A 17,325-nucleotide genomic window follows, 5' to 3' on the forward strand; every position below is an offset into this window, starting at 1 on the left:
ATTTTGTCATCCCAAGAATGTCCTTGTCTTGCTATTGTAATTATCTAAAAAAAAGAGAAATGTAAAAAGATTAGCTTCTCCAGTTTAAAATTATTAACGATTATTTCACGATTAATACAACTAATTGATATATATTTTACCTGATGATATTGAATCCTTGTCAACACAATCCACAGCGATCGCACGAAAATCACAAGAGTCCATAAAACATAAGCTGGGTAAACAAATAAGGTAGAATCAGTCCAAAATCGTAAGCAGCACAGAGCAGAAACATATTTAGGATTGAAATGAAATCTTCTCATCAGTACCTATTTATTCAACGTTTACATTGGATTCCACTAATATAATATAATATGTATATGTCCACTTTTACACATATCAAATTGACAACTTCTTCTTTTTTAATTTGACATGTCACTTACATCTATAAAACCGTTCTTATTAGTGATCGAAGATAAAACCAGATACTATTTAAAAGGTGGTTTTGTTATAATTATTATAAAGAATTAATTAAATTCAGAAATAATGACGGGATACCCAAAACAAAAGCCAGGTTGTAAAGTACTAAGGTAACAATAACTTTACGAGAAAAACAGCGAAATACAGAATTACCGACATCCAAAGAGCATAGTAACCTATGTGTGGGGTAGGTACACATAGGTTCCCTGACCGACATCCACAGTTTTGAAAACTTGACATTGACAGTATTCCGCCATATTTAATATTTCAATGAGGAATGCTTATTTTAAATATTTTTAAACAGGAATACTTTAGGTTATCAAAATATATGTGTATTTTTCTTCAATTATACAAATTATGCGTGTTTTTTAGATATAGTGTACATGAGATGGCCGAAAATGAAACATCTCCTTTATGTGATGTGGTCTTATAAGTTATAATCGTAGTAAAAAGTTATGATGCGAAACAAGAATCGCAAAGTACTTTTAATATAAAGCTGAGAGTACATTATTGTATGGAATTATTACAAAAAGTGTTAAAAGTATATTACAATATTGAATTATTATTTACTGCACTGCAACAATATAAAAACAGACGTAACATTTTGGGTTTAATATTAAATAAGAACCCTTGTTAAAAAGCATAAAAATGAATAATGTTTATAAAGTAATTAATAATGTGCCCACTCATTTAATTACATGGGGTAATCCATTTGATTGCAATGGTCAAGATGTAATTGTATGTATTACGGGTAATCCAGGCATTACGGATTTTTATATAGAGTTCGGAACAGAATTACATGAACTTACGTCTCTGCCTGTATGTGTTATTGGTAAGTTTACTGAGTTTTATCTGTTATATAAAGTGTTTAAAGTCCACATTGTTTATATAAGAGTATACAAATTCTCATTTTAAATAATTTTATTTATAAATTGTAGGTCATGCAGGACATGAAGAGATTCCAGAACAAAAGTCGCCTAAACTGAAAGGCCAGGAACACTTGTTTAATCTAAAAGGTCAAGTAGAGCATAAACTGGACCTTCTGAGAAATCACATTGATAAGAACAGCAAAGTACATATGATTGGACACTCAATCGGAGCTTGGATGATAATAGAATTAGTGCACAAGAATGATTTTATGCAAACAAATATTTTAACTACTAATTTAATGTTTCCTACTATACAAAAAATGGCTGAATCCAAGAATGGTATTTTCTTAAACACTTTTGTAAGACCACTACATTCCATCATATTATTCTGTGCATTTTTTGTAAATATGCTTCCTGTGATTGTGTTTAATTTTTTCATATTTTGTTATCTTAAGATTCAAGGGTTTCCATCAAAGTACTTTACACGGATACAAAAGTTTCTTAATCATAATGCTGTCGAAAAAGTACTTTTTTTAGCATATGATGAAATGGACACAGTTCTTAAATTGAATATTGATGGTATTGAAAAATTATGTCCTCAAACCAATGTAATATATAGCATGAGAGATAACTGGGCACCTCTAAATTATATGAAAGATTTAAAAAATGTAAAGCCTTCACTTCAAATGAAGGAAGTAAATATTAGTCATGCCTTTGTACTCAAATCTTCAGAAAGGGTTGCAAACATGGTGTCTGAATATATTAAGCCAAATATATCATTAGTAAAAGGATAAAAATGCTAGCAAGATTGTGTTTTTCGTCACATATTAGCATTTTATCTGCTAAGTTTTGTGACTAGTTATGGTACTAGTAGCACTCATAATTTTCATCACCACCATTATGAACCTACATAGGCATAGTCCACCACACCGACCTAATAGAGATGAATATAATGTAACTTATAACATAACTTTTAAATAATAAGGGGCATTGTTCTGAGTTTTCTGTCTAAGAATCCCAGGGAATTTTCATACTACTAGGCTTATCAGCGGTACTTGGCATTTTAATTTTAAATTGTAATTAAGTGTAATGTATAGTTGGGGATTTTTATGGTATTGGATTGTGACAATTGACTTAATATACAGGGTGAATTTTTCAAATAGGCCTTCAGGGAAGCAGTTACCGAGAACAAAATGTCTGCTTTCAGATGATTTGAAACATTAGACCAAAAAAATTTTTAATATGCGAAAGATTTAAATTAATGAATGGCGGGGAACTTAACTGCCAAATTAATATGAAAAAATAGGCATTTTCTTAAAATTGAGGCTTTTCCTTTAGTTTGTCATTTATCATTACTTCCCAGAATTTGATCCTTATAAGCAACACTATCAGATAGTGGTATAATATAGAGGGTGTATTTTTTTTCAAATTGAACTCGTTCGATTCCCGGCTAGGGAAAAAGATATTTTAAAAAACGAATGATGCAGTTTTAGTTATCAAAATCGGCCTCGTAACTCATTTCAGCATTTTTCGCTAATCCTTATAGTTTGGGATTTGGCCCTGAAGGCCCGTTTGAAAAATTCACCCTGTATATTAGATTAATTCTATGGTTCAGTTTTTTTTAATGGTCACAGAATTCATTGGGAGTTATTAAGCATTTAATATTTATTTTTCATCAGACATTCTGTGACATCCCAGTACCTTTTAAATTGATAAACTTGTTTGTTGATATTAAATTATTTTAACCATTACAACAATCATTCCTATATTATCGCTAGGTTTTTATATGTGATGATACCATTTGTTGATTATAAAATAATGTTTAATTTTTATTTTAAAGGTGTTGGAACTGCTGAGCCTCTACCAACACACTTGATTCTATGACTATACATTATTTTTGTACTGATATCAAAAATGTAATAAGGGTCAAAGCCCTTATACTTTCATAAAGCATTCCAACTTGGTCCTGGGGAAGGATATCAGTGATTTACGAGGTGAATCAAAGTCGGAGGCAGGAGAGGTGCGATAAAATTGTTAGGTATAGATTAAATATAAACCAACCTCTTTAATTTCAGTGTTAAATATATACATATTCAAATCTTGAATGATAATATTATATAATTTCCTGCTGCATTGATCGAACTCCGATTTAAAAGTATCGGACCCGGTGTCGGTGTCGCGTGTAAAATATGAACGTACTGATTTTTCGCAACCGAAATCGGACCTTCGTATAAACTTTATTAAAAGAATATAAACCGGAAGTACTTCTTGGAATTCAATAAAAATTATAGCTGAATTTAAAACTTTTTATTGAGGATACTCCTATATTCTAGTAAGGGCGTCCTCCACCTTTTTCAACAAATGTCAGGCAAGATGACCATGACTACGCAGAGCAATAGGTTATGTTCTTAGCCTTTGTACACGGAACCCTAAACAGCTTAGGTTAATAAGTGGTAAAACACTTCGTGGTTTGATTACGGGACAAACTTCACCACAATAACACTGGTAGCGTTGTGTTGTTTTGGTTTGAAGGATGTGGTAAGGTAATAATACTTATAGGACATACCAAAACAATCTCCAGGGTAAGCAACGTGGCTGTAGTCAATTCATGGTCTTGGTCGTGTACGGCTTCTTTATTTTAATATAATAATAAAAGTAAGTTCTCTAGCACTCATGAGTGGCATCGCATTAGTGATTGGCTTCAGGTATATTACTATAGAGTTGGGCGTGTGGGCGTAACCCAGAAAACAGGAAGAATACCCTATTTAATGCATAAAAATATTTGCAGACTACCCTTAGCTGATCCTAACCTGTATTTTACTATGTTACAAATATGAATTGAAATCTGTACAATATTTTTATTTAATTCAATAATTAGGAGTGTAACTAAAACTAGTACATTATATTATTTTACTAAGCCTTCGCGACCTCCTCGTGGGGGCTGTTGGAACATCTTATGGATCGAGACCTTCACTTTGCAAAACAATGATCAAGCGAAATCGCGGTTATGTAACTTGATGATTAAGTGGTAATGGATAATATTATGTTACTCTTTGAAGTCCGCATTTTGGTACAGGGAAAACCTATATGTATTATGAAATAAAAAAAATATATAAATGTAAAATGATTTATAATTTTAGCTGGAAGTAAACACTATTTGAGTATACTATGGCTATTGCTAGTGTATATCAGTAACAGGTGCGAGTGTTTCAAGTAGAAAAACAGGTAGGTTATGGTAAGTACGTTTTGTAATATTATGATAATTTTATAATATTAACACTATTTCAGTTGTTACAAATTTCTTTTATTTTCAAGGAGTAGAATTTGGAAAATTATTTAAAAATTAGTGCTTACGTATTTATATATTTCACCTTAACTATGAGTAATTTTGTATTAATAATAATTATATATGGAATACATGAATACAGCAATAGAACCCATTGTTTATGTCATTATTAAATTTTCATAGATACCATAATAAGGCATCCTTATATTATGGTAACAGATTTATCTTCTAAGTTCATATCATATTAATTATAATAATATCTATTTAACAATACATGTTCGGAATAATAAAATGTGAATAGAAATTTGGAAAGAAATCTCTATAAAATTGATAACTTCGCAATGTGTGCGTTCAATACGAATAAAATGGTGTATAACGTAACATAGGAACCAACAAGATATAATTCTCATAATGTTACAGGAATATGATCACCTTAAGTATTTAACGGCTAAAATTAAGATAAGTCTATAATATATTTTAATTAAAATGCAATCATCGATACACATCCTCTTTCATATCAACGCACAACCTCCATATTTCATAGATAAAGTACTTACAATATTATAAAAAACATTCATATCATACCGTGACATACAAACTTTATAATAATAAATCGAATATTATACAATAATAATTTTGAAATCTTACAACTAAAGGGATACAAAAATTCGCACTAATAATACTCGTACATCGAAAGAGGACAACACGTATACCGCATACGGCACGGGCGAACCCGCGCATAGCGGGGCGGGGCCCGGCTTCCACTCAGCACGTGGTTTCCAACAGAGGATCGGCAATTTTTTTCACACTCTCGCCGTCCATCGACGCGCAGACGACCTTCTGCGAGGCGGACTTGTACAGGCGGCGCGGCCGGTCCTCGTCGTCCGAGTGCGCGCGCACCGGCGTGCGCGGCGCCAGGCGCGCGGGCGACGGCCGCGCCGGCCGCGGCGAGCGCGCCTCGCACGTGCAGCGCGGCGCCGCCGGGCTGTGCGGCCGCCAGCACTCGCAGCTCGAGTTGCCGCACGTCTCGCACACCACGGCCGCCCGCCGCTCCAGCTTGCCCCGGCGGCCCCGCCCCGGCCGCGGCTCCCGGTCGAGCGCGGCGGGCGCGGCCACGTCGTCCCGCGAGGCGGAGCGGGTGTTCATCACCCACGGGTCGAGGCCGCGGGGGGCGTCGAACGAGGCGCGCGGCGAGGGCGGCGGGCGGCGCGCGGCGGCGTCGAGGTCGGCCTCGCTCATCTTGCGCCAGGGGTCGCCGAGGACGGAGAGCGCGGAGCGGGCGGCGCGGGCGGTGCGCGCGGCGCGCGGGGCGGCGTCGTCGGCGAGCGCGTGCAGCGCGGCGTCGGGCGAGGAGCGCTCGCTGCGTGCGTGGCGCGGCGGCGCGGGCGCGGCCGGGTGCGCGGGCGAGGGCGCCAGCGAGAGCGCGGGCGAGGGCGCGGCCGAGGCGCGCGGCCGCTCCGAGTGCGAGCGCGCGCGCGGCGCGAGGGAGCGGCTGGCCGGCGTCACGTCGCTCAGGGACCGCAGGTGGATGCGACGACGCACCCCGACGGGGGAGTCCGCGTCCGTCACGTTGATGCTTATGTTGTGTACGACGGGCTTCGGACTTCGAGAGTCGTTGGACCCGATTTCTTTATTGTCTACCGTTTTATCGTAATTGTGCGGGCTCGTTGAGCCGTTGAGGTTCGCGTTATTTTTGATGGGGCCGGCCCGGCTGGGCCCGGCCCCCGCTAGCTAGAGCAATTTCTCGGTTGCCGAACTCGAAGTACCGGAACTCAATGTCGAAGCAGGATTTTGTTCTTCACCTAAAATTAATCATATCAAATTTGTAAGTTAATTTAAAATTAATAATATTAAATTTGAAGCCTAAACAAAAAAATCTCATTAAAGTAAAACATACATTAGGACATATTCAAATATTATGTATCAATACCTTCTAAACTACATAATATCTAAAATGTATATTCTATTGGTCAGTAAACCAATAGCAATAATATTATTGCATGTTTTGTCTGAGTGAATATATCTTAATTACCATATGAAGTTATCTATAGGTACATAATTAAAGTTCACCTTGAGTTATCTGGCCAGTGGCCGGCAGTCTTTGTCAGTTGAGCAGTTCCACGGATACAAAACGCTTCAGCCTTTCTAAGTATTGGTTGAAGAGTTCTACGTCATTGTGACCAGCGCCCTGGAAATAGAATAAATACATTGCAACAATACATAGATATGATATATTCATTTATATCCATTTATTATCCTAATTGGTTTGGATAGATAATTATAAATTATTATAGAAAAAAAGGTATATTAATTTTGAACAACTCTTGGTTAATACAAAGGGTATAAAAATTCAATACTTCAATACGAAAAATATATATATTTAAGATTGTTATGAATATAAGATGATTGATATGAATTAAAGTCAAACTTATAAACATACAACTTAACAAAACTATGATCATGTAAAATTCCAGCTCATAATTTTTAGACAATGTGCATGTCTTAACTGCACGCATGAATTAATAAACTGTAGTCTTAGTGTCCCGCGGGTACATCACAGGACAGGTACCCATGAAATGATAGAATGCGAATAGCACGCATGCAGGCCTGTGCCCTTACCTGGAGTTTTTACGTTTCGACAAATATGACGGTTTTGGTATTTGTTTGTCATATTTGTCGGAACGTAAAACCTCCTGGTAAGGGTACTGAACCGCAAGCGGGCATAAGCTTGTGTGATAGGAAAGTTATTACAACGTAACTTTAAACAATGTGAATAATGTTTACATTGTATTAGCGTAATTCGTCAACAAAAACGCAAGTCCTGACAAATATGAGTTATATTAACATGAAAGTTTATAGCAAAGTAAATTTATGCGTTTACATAATTAATTGACTAACCGACCAACATAACACCACGCATGCAACGTTTAGGCATAAATAAAAGTTAATTTGTGTTTGTGAAATATTTTCAATATACAAGACATTTTCTATATTACTAAAATGATCGATACACGGCACCATGTCGCCCTTTTATTTGAAACTAGGTATTGCTTGTTTCTTTGTGTTTTAATAAAATTAAAATATGATGGCCCATAACGCCGAGATTGATTCACCACGATAGAAAACCTAAATTTTAACGTAGAATGTAGACTATGTAATAATATAAATTATTTTAATACCGAATACTTGTTTCCTTTTAAATAATTTGGGTTATTCTTGGATTGTTAATCAATATATTATTAAAAAATCTGCAGCAATCTTTTTTACACATTTTAAGCTGGGCGAGGATTGTTTTCTAATTTGTAAACTTGCCTCTCTAAGGTCTACGGCGTTCTACTATTCAATACTGATACATTTTGCCTGTGTAAATAGTCCCTCAGAACATTTGTATTTAGATCATTTGATTCATTTAAATATTTGTTAAAAATCGTTTTTACACAATTACCAATAATAAAATATTTCATTTTCTTAGAGGTAAAACAGTAAATAATTAGGAAAAAAGCTTCAACGCCCTTTTGTTTGGGACCCTCACGAAGTTATCGTCAACTTTGAGAAAAACTAGTTCAGAATATCGAGTCAAATGCTAGTCAGGTATTTATCAGTAGGTACCAGTAGATTCATAACATCAAATTCTCTGGAGTGAAGAGGAAAGACAGAGTGAAGCTTATTCTACACTGATCTCAGAACTGGAACTCGTGAGATCTTGCATACAACTACACTTTGGCATTTCGCCCTGGTCTACATTGCACGCACTTTTCCTTATTTATATATCGTAGTTTCATCCAAAGAGTCTGATATTTCCTATTCTAACTCACATCTATTTCGGATAACTACTGCTAAAACCCAACAAGAGTATTAGCTGCTGGATAGTAGTACTGCTTGAAGTAACGCTGAATTAAATATGGCAATTATTTCATTGTATAATTGGTCAAATTGAGTTTCGAATCGATACAAAATATTGTTGACATTATGGGTCGTAAACTAATATTCTCAGGTAGATTACTATAATGTGCTTGTCATTGTAACAGCACTTTAAATATCCGATGTGTTTAAGCATATTCGAGGTGCAGATACTGAACCACAATTACCAGTAGATTTAACATACAAATAAATGAATTACATATTATGTATAATATGAATAGATAATGCGCTTGAATAACTCAATATTTACCCGACATGACCATTTATAGAACAAAACAATTGTAATTGATTGCTGATGCACATTATTATATAAAGATTATTAAACCACTTTTACAGTTATTACATATGTATACTGGACCAGAAAAAGTGGTTTAATTACATAACATTTACCAACCTACTGGTCTATGCTTGCACCAATTGTATAATTACAATTGCAAAAGATAGACATTTTGCAACTATCACTACATAATTGGTTAGTTTATTTTATAAGCATGTGCACCATTACGATAATAAATAAGAGAGTCTTGATCATTTTCTACTTAATACTAAGTAGAGTAAGTTATTAAATGTATGCCCAGTGCAAATTTATATTAATTGTAATATTGATATTGAATAATTTGTATTAAATGACATAGTTACCTCAACCCATAAAGGCTCCACAGCACGGGGACAGCGCTCATATATAGCCAGTCCGTGGGAGAAATCTATTACCTCATCTTCAGTTCCATGAATCACCAGAACTGGGGAGGTCACCTTGGGTATTTTATCAATACTGAAATTATAAATAAATTAAATTAAAATATGTTATTCAGTTCTTCTATGTACATTATACACAATGAATAGAAAATATGAATCACACATGAATACATAATTTATGTATAGTTGCAGCATACCTGCACTGCAGTTCTGTCTTTTAATCATAAACCACATTCCTTCCTATCAGTAGTGATAACCTTCCTGGGTTAGTTCTAAATTTAGTTGCAGAAACCCATAAAACTGAGTGATCAACTTAAATTAAATAGTCTTACTTATTGTATATTTACCTACATAAGAAATATAATTATTATTACATTTTAATAATATTTTCATATATGTCATAGTGATAAATTCTAATATGAATAGTTATAATTTTACTATTACATAACTGTTTTGTTTCTGTAAATATTAAAATACATGAAATCATGAAAGCAAAGTTCTCCATTTATAATAAAAACAAACGATATGAAGCAGGAAAATTTATTGCTAATTATCATTTAATTTAGTAGAATTCAAATAATATATTGTTTAAATGTCCTCTTTCCTGCTTCTTTGTCTACTACATAGAGTAGTCTGTATGTACAGATACTTAACTATGTCTGGTATTTGTGAATATTACAGTTACAATGTTTTAATTATTAACTGAACAGACAGAAAACAACTCTGTTTATGATTCGAATATGCAAAAAATTACAAGTTAAGAATAATTACAGAAAAACTTAGTATGGATTACTCATAGATGTCAGAATTTTAAAAAATATGTCTTTCAAGAAACAATGGCAATATATCTTTCTGGGTGTTAATCATTATGCAGTTGTTATGAGTAATACGAAACCTTTAGAAAGTTACCTTAACCACCAGCTCAATTACACAAGGGTCGAACATAAGCAGCATATAATTTAGAATAATATCTGCTATAGGTAGATTTATTGTAGAAGGAAAGTAAACATTAACATTCATTATTTATACTTTGAATCACATATGACCCACTTACATTCTCATTCTTTATTTGCATAAAAATTATCTTAAATGCAGTATAATCTATATAATTACTTGGTACAAACCTAAATAGTAATACTGCTGAAAAGTACTGTTTACTTTGAAATAAATTTTGTACATGGCCCATTAGCCCAAATGGTAAAAAGTAACATAAATAATTCATTTATTATAGTCATATAAATAAACAATTCTCCCGCATAAACAGTAGGTGATATGTACTTTTAGTAGGAAACAGGAATTCTGATAACGAACTACAAGCATTGTAAAAAATATTATCAAAGGGAAATAATATGTCAGTGATGCACTGTCCCTATGAGAGAACAAGTAGTATGTAACATAAAAGAAAAAAATTCATGCGGTAGCAGATTTAGCCATCTGTAAATGAGCCTCTGATTTCATGACTTTATGATGAGTATAGTTCTTTGTAATATCATCATAATCAGACTCTTTGTTAGTTCTACATGTATTTAACATTTGATAAAATATTTGGTGCTCACCTTGGGAAGGCATCAAAGAACCACGTCCTCTTAGTATTGGGGAAAGCGACACGCATGCCGGACATGAGCGGCGAGTGAAGCACAACAGCACCCACTTCATATCGAGCCGCAAGGTCCACTGTTGGCACCGTTCCTATACTTTGTCCATACAAAATGATATTCTCAGGACTGATGCCGTAGCGAGTCCGCAAGGCTTGCCAGGCCGCATCGATGTCTGCATACAGATTCTTCTCCGAAGGCTTCCCGCCACTAACACCATAGCCAGAATAGTCATAACTGAATATATTACAGTTTATTCTAGTACCTAAACCTAAATAGAAACTACTCATTTGTCCGAGGTCTACAGCGTTTCCATGCGAAAACAATATAGTAAATCGAGCGTTAGGGCTGCAGCGAACAAAGAGACAAGCTATCCTGTTGCCCCTCGAAGTTCTGGAGTAGAAGCCTTCAATGTTTTCTTTCTCGCGTTCTGAATATTGCCATTCTGCCCTCTCGGTGAGTGTTAAGGAGAATTTTGAACCAGTCTCGTCGGGTGTGAACGCATACGTGGGTTCCGGAGGTAAAAACGCGAGCTTGGCCGCGATTTTACCTGGGCATGGCGGACAACAGAACAAGCAACAGAGTTCACTAAAACTTAACCCGTTCATGATGAAGTTTTAGTAATATTCATAAAATCCAATCTATTCAGACACTATCCATTAGAAATCACAATTCACCAATAATTACGGGTCATGGCGAAAATAAAAGAAATTTCACTAAATTTGACAGTTAGACAACATTCATTTCAGCCATTTTTTTAAACTTTTGTTTTTATTAGGAGCCACGGAGTTAAGGCTTTGGAGCATGTGTTTACTGTACGATGACGAATTTATAATCTTTATGAAAAGTTCATAAATAGAAGTTTCTATTCGTACTTTAAAATATGCAATTATAAGTTAGCGTCAATCAATTATTTACTATTTTAATTAAGGAAAAAAATATAAAAGTATGTAATGGTCTAATGGTTTACGTTTCAAAGTAAATATTACGTGAGTATAGAGCAAAGAGTATAGTAACCATTGGTATAGAGCATGCCTTACTTCTCTTGAGAACATAGCATACTTAGGAACGATGTTGCTATGTTACGTTTGAGTAATTTGCGCCCAAGTCACGGTACCCCCCGCTAAATAGCGGGGTTGGTATAATTTTAATATAGTCTCATTATATTATGATATTATAAAAATATTATATTATTATGAAAAAAATATTAAAAAACCCGGGGGGTATTCACCCACTTGAGAATTTGTCCGGGCAAAGAGGGTACCCTCGAGACTCGAATAATCTCTACCCACCCCCATATTGCAAACGTAGACGCGGCATATGTGAGACCGGTGGGTATGAAGTCCCATCTTGCTTGGCCAAGTCACCACAGAGTACATTTGTATATACTGAAAGTAAGCTACTTTATTTCAGATCACGGTGATCTATATCCATATCGTTTAACTGTACCTAAAGGATATGGATATAGATCACCGTGATCTATTTTTAAAGAGGGTGCCGTCAGTAGTTTGAGAATTCCACAACTAACGTTGATAAGTTAAATCAAGATAAAGGAATATTACAGTAATAAGCGAAAATATTTAGTTCTCAATCATATATTCTCAATATTGACAAGGAATGGCGCCACAAGATCCTAAAGCATATATTTTTTTTCTAAATACACAGAACCTTTTATTTAAATAACTGGAGCACCACCACTTAAGCATGATTACTCAGACTTAGGTCTGCCAGAGAAGTCAAGGGTCTTTAACAAACCAGTGACAATGAACACTGATACATATTTATTATTGTTGTGGATTGATATTGACGATTGTCCGTTCTTGACAATATTTTCACAAACTGAATGTATTGCAGCCTCACAGCAAGATTAAAGCTGCCCATTCGTTTCAATAAATTGTTTAGTAACATTTAGATATATAAAACAGGGAAACAAATGTTGTAATAATAAAAACACGTTAGGTATATAGTATGTTAAAAATGTTTTTTATTAAATATTTTGTAAGAGAGCATGCATCATTAAAAAAATGAAATTAATATCACAGGAAGTATTAAAAAAATCTCAAACAAATACACATTATTTACGCAAATGAATACACTTGAAATTCACATCCAATAACTAGCAACTGTGTTAGATGTATATATCCAAATTTGGTACAAGTCACTTCATCAGGTCAAATTTATTCAAGGTTTGTATCCCAAAAAGGTTAGGTTGCTCCTAAATCACCTAATGTAAAACATAGTAGTACAGTGCAGTTAAAATGATCAATGTTAGCACATAAATAACATTCGACAAACAATTACCTAGATTATAGTAACTGTTGCAGTTACAATAGACTTATCAAACTTAATTTATTTTAATATATTACTTTCTTTATATTATAGAATAGTCTCGGTTAGCTGCAACTAGAATAAAGTAGTAAGAATTTGGTTTACTACAATAATGATAGTAATTAATGATTATGACATATAATTTATCTTTCTATATTAATATGCTTACGGGAAATGTTACGACCGTCTTTCGGTTTCGACAAGCACTACTAAAATAAGGGACATGAAAATTATTACTAACATTTACATAAGTATTCGAAAGATATATAAATACGTGACTAAGAGTAAGATAGTCTAGATAGTCAATCAGGGTTAATACGTTGGTTAAAACTTACAACTTAATTATATTCAAATACATAAATAATAACTATATACTTGTGTAGATGAGAACAACGCAAATCTTTCAGAGACTAGAAGATTGTTGTAAGTCTAGAAAGTCTTCACACTAGATTTTTTTTCAATTATGATTTCCCTTCATGAGTAGGTATTTTAAAAAAGCGCGCGATATTTTTGATAATGGTACAAATAATTTGTATTATTATTCTTTTATATTTTATTCTAATTTTAAAAATGGTGACAAAGAAACTGCAACATACAAAATTACCAAGTACATTGCTTTTAAATAAGAAGTCAGATTTGTTTACATAGGCATTCTGGATTCCAGAATCTGAACAATCATGATTAACCTCTTAGAAAAAGGAACTTTAGTTATCCTCTACAGCCAATAATGGAGTACGGAAAACTTGTTTGGTGTTGCTATGCAAATATTACAAACACTTATAAGGGTTCTAACAATCACAAAGATAAACACACAAAAACATAAAATTGGTTGCACTCTAAATGCAATAAAGTCTTCATTGCAACAGTCTCATATAAAAAATTTCATAAAAAATGAAAACACAGTAAGGTTTTCAATTCCCTGTCATTCTAGATCTCTTTTTGTGCTTTGTCAGGTTATACAGGGATAGTAATCTGAGATCAAATGACATAACACATATTATATATCAAAAACATATGAGTATAAATATGCTGTCCCCTGTTTTAACTCATTTCGTTTTAATTATATTTAGTAATTGTAAATATCAGTAAATCTTTCTTTTGGTACCCAAAACTCCAACGCCGAGTCACATGTGCCAGTTACTAAAACACCATTTAGATACTGCAACTGTAAAATAAGATTTCAATTAAAATATATACTAATAACAACTAATGCTTTATCAAAACAATTAAGTATATTTATTATACCTGAGTAACATCAAAAGTGCTTGTCTGAACACTGCAATAATATTGTGGAGGATTACAGTTGTATAAGAACTTAATTTCTCCTCTATCTGAACAAACTATAAGACTTCCTTCACTTTGATGGCAGCCAGCAATTTTATTTGAGGGTTCAATTACAGCAGATTCAGGCCATATTTCAAATGATTTGACAAATGTATGTTCTTCAGGATTGAATAGGTGCAGACATCCCTTTGAATCTCCAATATATATTGCTCCTGCCTTCCAATTGATACACACAGGATAAGCTTTTTCTGTTGGTATCTTTATGTCATTTTTTATAAGCTTTCCCGCAGTTCTGTCCCATATAGCTAAGGTTCTATCCTCACTCACAGATGCAATCATATTATTGAAGCAGTTTAGTGCTAAAACTGGGCCCCTGTGGGCCTTGTAAGAATTAATAGGAGATGGTCCAGATCTCAAATCAAATGAGAGTATTTTTTTGGAATATAATCCTGCCATTACAATATTATCACAGGTCACAACAGACAAAGCTGACATCCCACACCTGAAAATTTATATTTAAAGAATTATTACACAGTAAAAAACATTGATATTTAATTATTAGCAAAATTATTTTACCTAAATGTTTCTATGCATCTAAAATCATCACGCAAATCCCATGCTTTTACTGTGTTATCCCATGAAGCAGAATAGATAATGGAGGAGTGTTCCAGGTTGTCTGTAGTCAGATCCCACACCCAGCCAGCATGAGCATCATGCATAACGTGTCTCGGCTTTGCATTTGAAAGAGGTGGTGGAGCATTTCTTCTAAAAATTGTTGGTGGTTTAAAGTCCATAATATTCCACACAGCTATGCCCCTGTCTCGCCCACCAGACACACACATTTCTCCACCCTAAAAATGTAACTCATTAACATTCTTATTACTTCTTCACTGTTAATCACAAGATATTGTATAACAATACATACATTCACCAGGAGTACCGTATCAACAGATGCATAGTGGACATCCTTCACCACTATATGGGCAAAATTTTCACCTGGCTTTGACCATTTCCTGTATTCTGTTTCCATGTCGACACACACTTCTTGCCAATTTATCATCTCTTCACGATATACCTTCAATTTGGGCAGTGGAGGATACACTCCCTGAACTTTATTGTAGACGCAGCCTTTCCAAAGAGAATAATCTGACAGGATACTTTCAAATCGTTTGCAAACTAGGCTGATTGTATCCTTTAAATATTCCGCATCCAGATGGGATAATATTTTTATCAATATCTGAAAATAATATACAACAAGTTAGGAATCTTTTACACAATAGTATTTTATTATTCTAAAATTGTCTAGTTTCATTCAATGTAATATTAAACCAAAATATTTTACTTTGATATTAAATAAGTATAGAAGTTAAAGAAATAGAAGTTACTATAAAATAACAAATGGATTACTTTATATCAGAAAGATTAAAACTTAAAAGCAAATCAAACATAAATGATATTGAGTTCACCTCAACAGGCATATCCATCAGTCCGACTCGCACAGTCTCCTTTACTTCGACTTGTCTCTCAGCCAACATACGGCATTCTTTTTCAATGTGAGCCAATTGTTCCTTCAAGGACATCATCTTTTCAACCATCTTTATACACTACAGATTGAGATAAGAATGTTACAGATTATTGTATGAGTAATATACTAACAACGCTACGTTTCATTAAGGTAGTAACTATTCAGTTTATGGAAGTAGTACAAGAGCACCTTGTTTCCAAGGGTATTAAAAAAAGATGCAATCTTAGTCAGACATCACCTATTGTTACATACTTAAACATATCGTTACTTGTTCAATTTGGAAATGATGATTGTTTATTAATGAAGTATAAACAATTAAAATACTGAAATAAAAATAAATATGTTTATATCGAAATCAAACAATAAACCTTTTAAAATGCACTGTTTGGCTAGATACTATCAACAGCTGTACTAAGAAAATTTTATCTGTGTTTTCGCGAATTCATCAATTTATGACCTAATAAAAGTAAGACCAACTTTAGCACATAATCAAAAATAGATAGACTTAAAAAGTCTCAAACTAATAAACATGGACATTGCAATTGAATGTAAAATTGATTTGTCACTTTTGAGTGTTTAGGGATTTATAAAAAAAATAAATACAATACTCTCTGGATTGGACCCAATGTTGCCAACTCAGTGATATAATCCGAGACTTTCATATGTGTATGGGGCTAAAAGGGGGACTGGGACACAAAACTCCTATGCTCCTAACGGAGGACTAGGAGAAGTACCTAATACCTATAGGTATTCTGTGGGACTGGGCGCAACCTCCGACCACCATAACCATACAGGTTACCGTTACGAACGAAACTAGGTATCTACAAGACCTACATTCGTTCCCGACTCACCTACGCGGCGCGTACGCGTACGCGTTGGTCTCTAGGTCGAACTGGCAGCGTCTCCAGGCGCAGCAGAACGTGGCCTTGCGAGTGATCGTGGGGGCTGGTCGCTACGTCAGGAACGACGTGTTGGAGCGCGACCTTAAAATGCAGTCCGTGGAGGAGTTTGTGGTCCAACTCGCTCGCTCGATGTACGAGCGGGCTGAGGCCGGACCACACTCCCACCTAAAGGGGTTCGCGCCCCTTCACGATCGACCACCTGAGGGGCGGCTGCTTCCGCGGGAGCTCCCAGGTTTGGTTCCTCCCTCCGACCATCAGGAGGGGGACTGCCAGCTTGGTAATTAGACCGAGTCCCGTACCCCCCGCTAAATAGCGGGGTTGGTAAATTTTAATGTTCTCATTATATTATGATATTATTAATAATATTATATTATTATGAAAGAATATTAAAAAATCCGGGGGGTATTCACCCCCTTGAGAATTTGCCCAGGCAAAGAGGGTACCCTCGAGACCCGAATAA

The 17,325-nt window shown here is 35.0% G+C and overlaps 4 protein-coding genes across 4 annotated transcripts; 1 reads left to right on the forward strand and 3 right to left on the reverse strand.

The window, feature by feature from the left end:
* Nucleotides 1-876: 876 nt before the first annotated feature.
* Nucleotides 877-2,459, forward strand: sturkopf (lipid droplet associated hydrolase sturkopf). The gene is made up of 2 exons (XM_073085973.1): nucleotides 877-1,291; nucleotides 1,398-2,459. The coding sequence occupies exons 1-2, from the start codon at nucleotides 1,108-1,110 to the stop codon at nucleotides 2,120-2,122; spliced, it is 909 nt and encodes a 302-aa protein (XP_072942074.1). The 5' UTR covers nucleotides 877-1,107; the 3' UTR covers nucleotides 2,123-2,459.
* A 1,982-nt stretch (nucleotides 2,460-4,441) lies between these two features.
* LOC140751892 (uncharacterized) lies at nucleotides 4,442-6,345 on the reverse strand (the record flags this gene model as incomplete). Its single annotated transcript, XM_073085997.1, has 1 exon — nucleotides 4,442-6,345. A coding segment is annotated over one exon (966 nt), but the record flags the coding sequence as incomplete, so codon positions are not given.
* LOC140751887 (alpha/beta hydrolase domain-containing protein 17B) lies at nucleotides 6,232-11,643 on the reverse strand. Its single transcript, XM_073085986.1, has 4 exons — nucleotides 10,788-11,643; nucleotides 9,175-9,307; nucleotides 6,685-6,802; nucleotides 6,232-6,416 (listed from the first exon to the last, which is right to left on the reverse strand). The coding sequence occupies exons 1-3, from the start codon at nucleotides 11,432-11,434 to the stop codon at nucleotides 6,719-6,721; spliced, it is 864 nt and encodes a 287-aa protein (XP_072942087.1). The 5' UTR covers nucleotides 11,435-11,643; the 3' UTR covers nucleotides 6,232-6,416; nucleotides 6,685-6,718.
* Nucleotides 11,644-12,788: 1,145 nt separating this feature from the next.
* Nucleotides 12,789-16,549, reverse strand: LOC140751900 (F-box/WD repeat-containing protein 9). Its single transcript, XM_073086008.1, has 6 exons — nucleotides 16,332-16,549; nucleotides 15,905-16,042; nucleotides 15,364-15,675; nucleotides 15,015-15,289; nucleotides 14,400-14,940; nucleotides 12,789-14,319 (listed from the first exon to the last, which is right to left on the reverse strand). The coding sequence occupies exons 2-6, from the start codon at nucleotides 16,031-16,033 to the stop codon at nucleotides 14,221-14,223; spliced, it is 1,356 nt and encodes a 451-aa protein (XP_072942109.1). The 5' UTR covers nucleotides 16,034-16,042; nucleotides 16,332-16,549; the 3' UTR covers nucleotides 12,789-14,220.
* Between the last annotated feature and the right edge of the window lie 776 nt (nucleotides 16,550-17,325).

This window comes from Epargyreus clarus, unplaced genomic scaffold (genome assembly GCF_041222505.1).
Source record: "Epargyreus clarus isolate Ecla_fem2 unplaced genomic scaffold, WU_Ecla_fem_2.2 ptg000003l, whole genome shotgun sequence".
In the NCBI taxonomy this organism is placed as follows: domain Eukaryota; kingdom Metazoa; phylum Arthropoda; class Insecta; order Lepidoptera; family Hesperiidae; genus Epargyreus; species Epargyreus clarus.

Bases quoted from the DNA above. Each gene is read 5' to 3' on its own strand.
- sturkopf (XM_073085973.1), top strand. From the start codon at position 1,108: ATGAATAATGTTTATAAAGTAATTAATAATGTGCCCACTCATTTAATT. The intron at 1,292-1,397 runs GTAAGTTTACTG...TATAAATTGTAG, and splicing joins TCTGCCTGTATGTGTTATTG to GTCATGCAGGACATGAAGAG.
- LOC140751900 (XM_073086008.1), bottom strand. From the start codon at position 16,033: ATGGTTGAAAAGATGATGTCCTTGAAGGAACAATTGGCTCACATTGAA. The intron at 15,290-15,363 runs GTATGTATTGTT...TTACATTTTTAG, and splicing joins ATACGGTACTCCTGGTGAAT to GGTGGAGAAATGTGTGTGTC. The intron at 14,941-15,014 runs GTAAAATAATTT...ATAAATTTTCAG, and splicing joins AGATGCATAGAAACATTTAG to GTGTGGGATGTCAGCTTTGT.
- LOC140751887 (XM_073085986.1), bottom strand. From the start codon at position 11,434: ATGAACGGGTTAAGTTTTAGTGAACTCTGTTGCTTGTTCTGTTGTCCG. The intron at 9,308-10,787 runs GTGAGCACCAAA...TTATAATTTCAG, and splicing joins TTCTTTGATGCCTTCCCAAG to TATTGATAAAATACCCAAGG. The intron at 6,803-9,174 runs GTAACTATGTCA...TTCTATTTCCAG, and splicing joins TGGAGCCTTTATGGGTTGAG to GGCGCTGGTCACAATGACGT.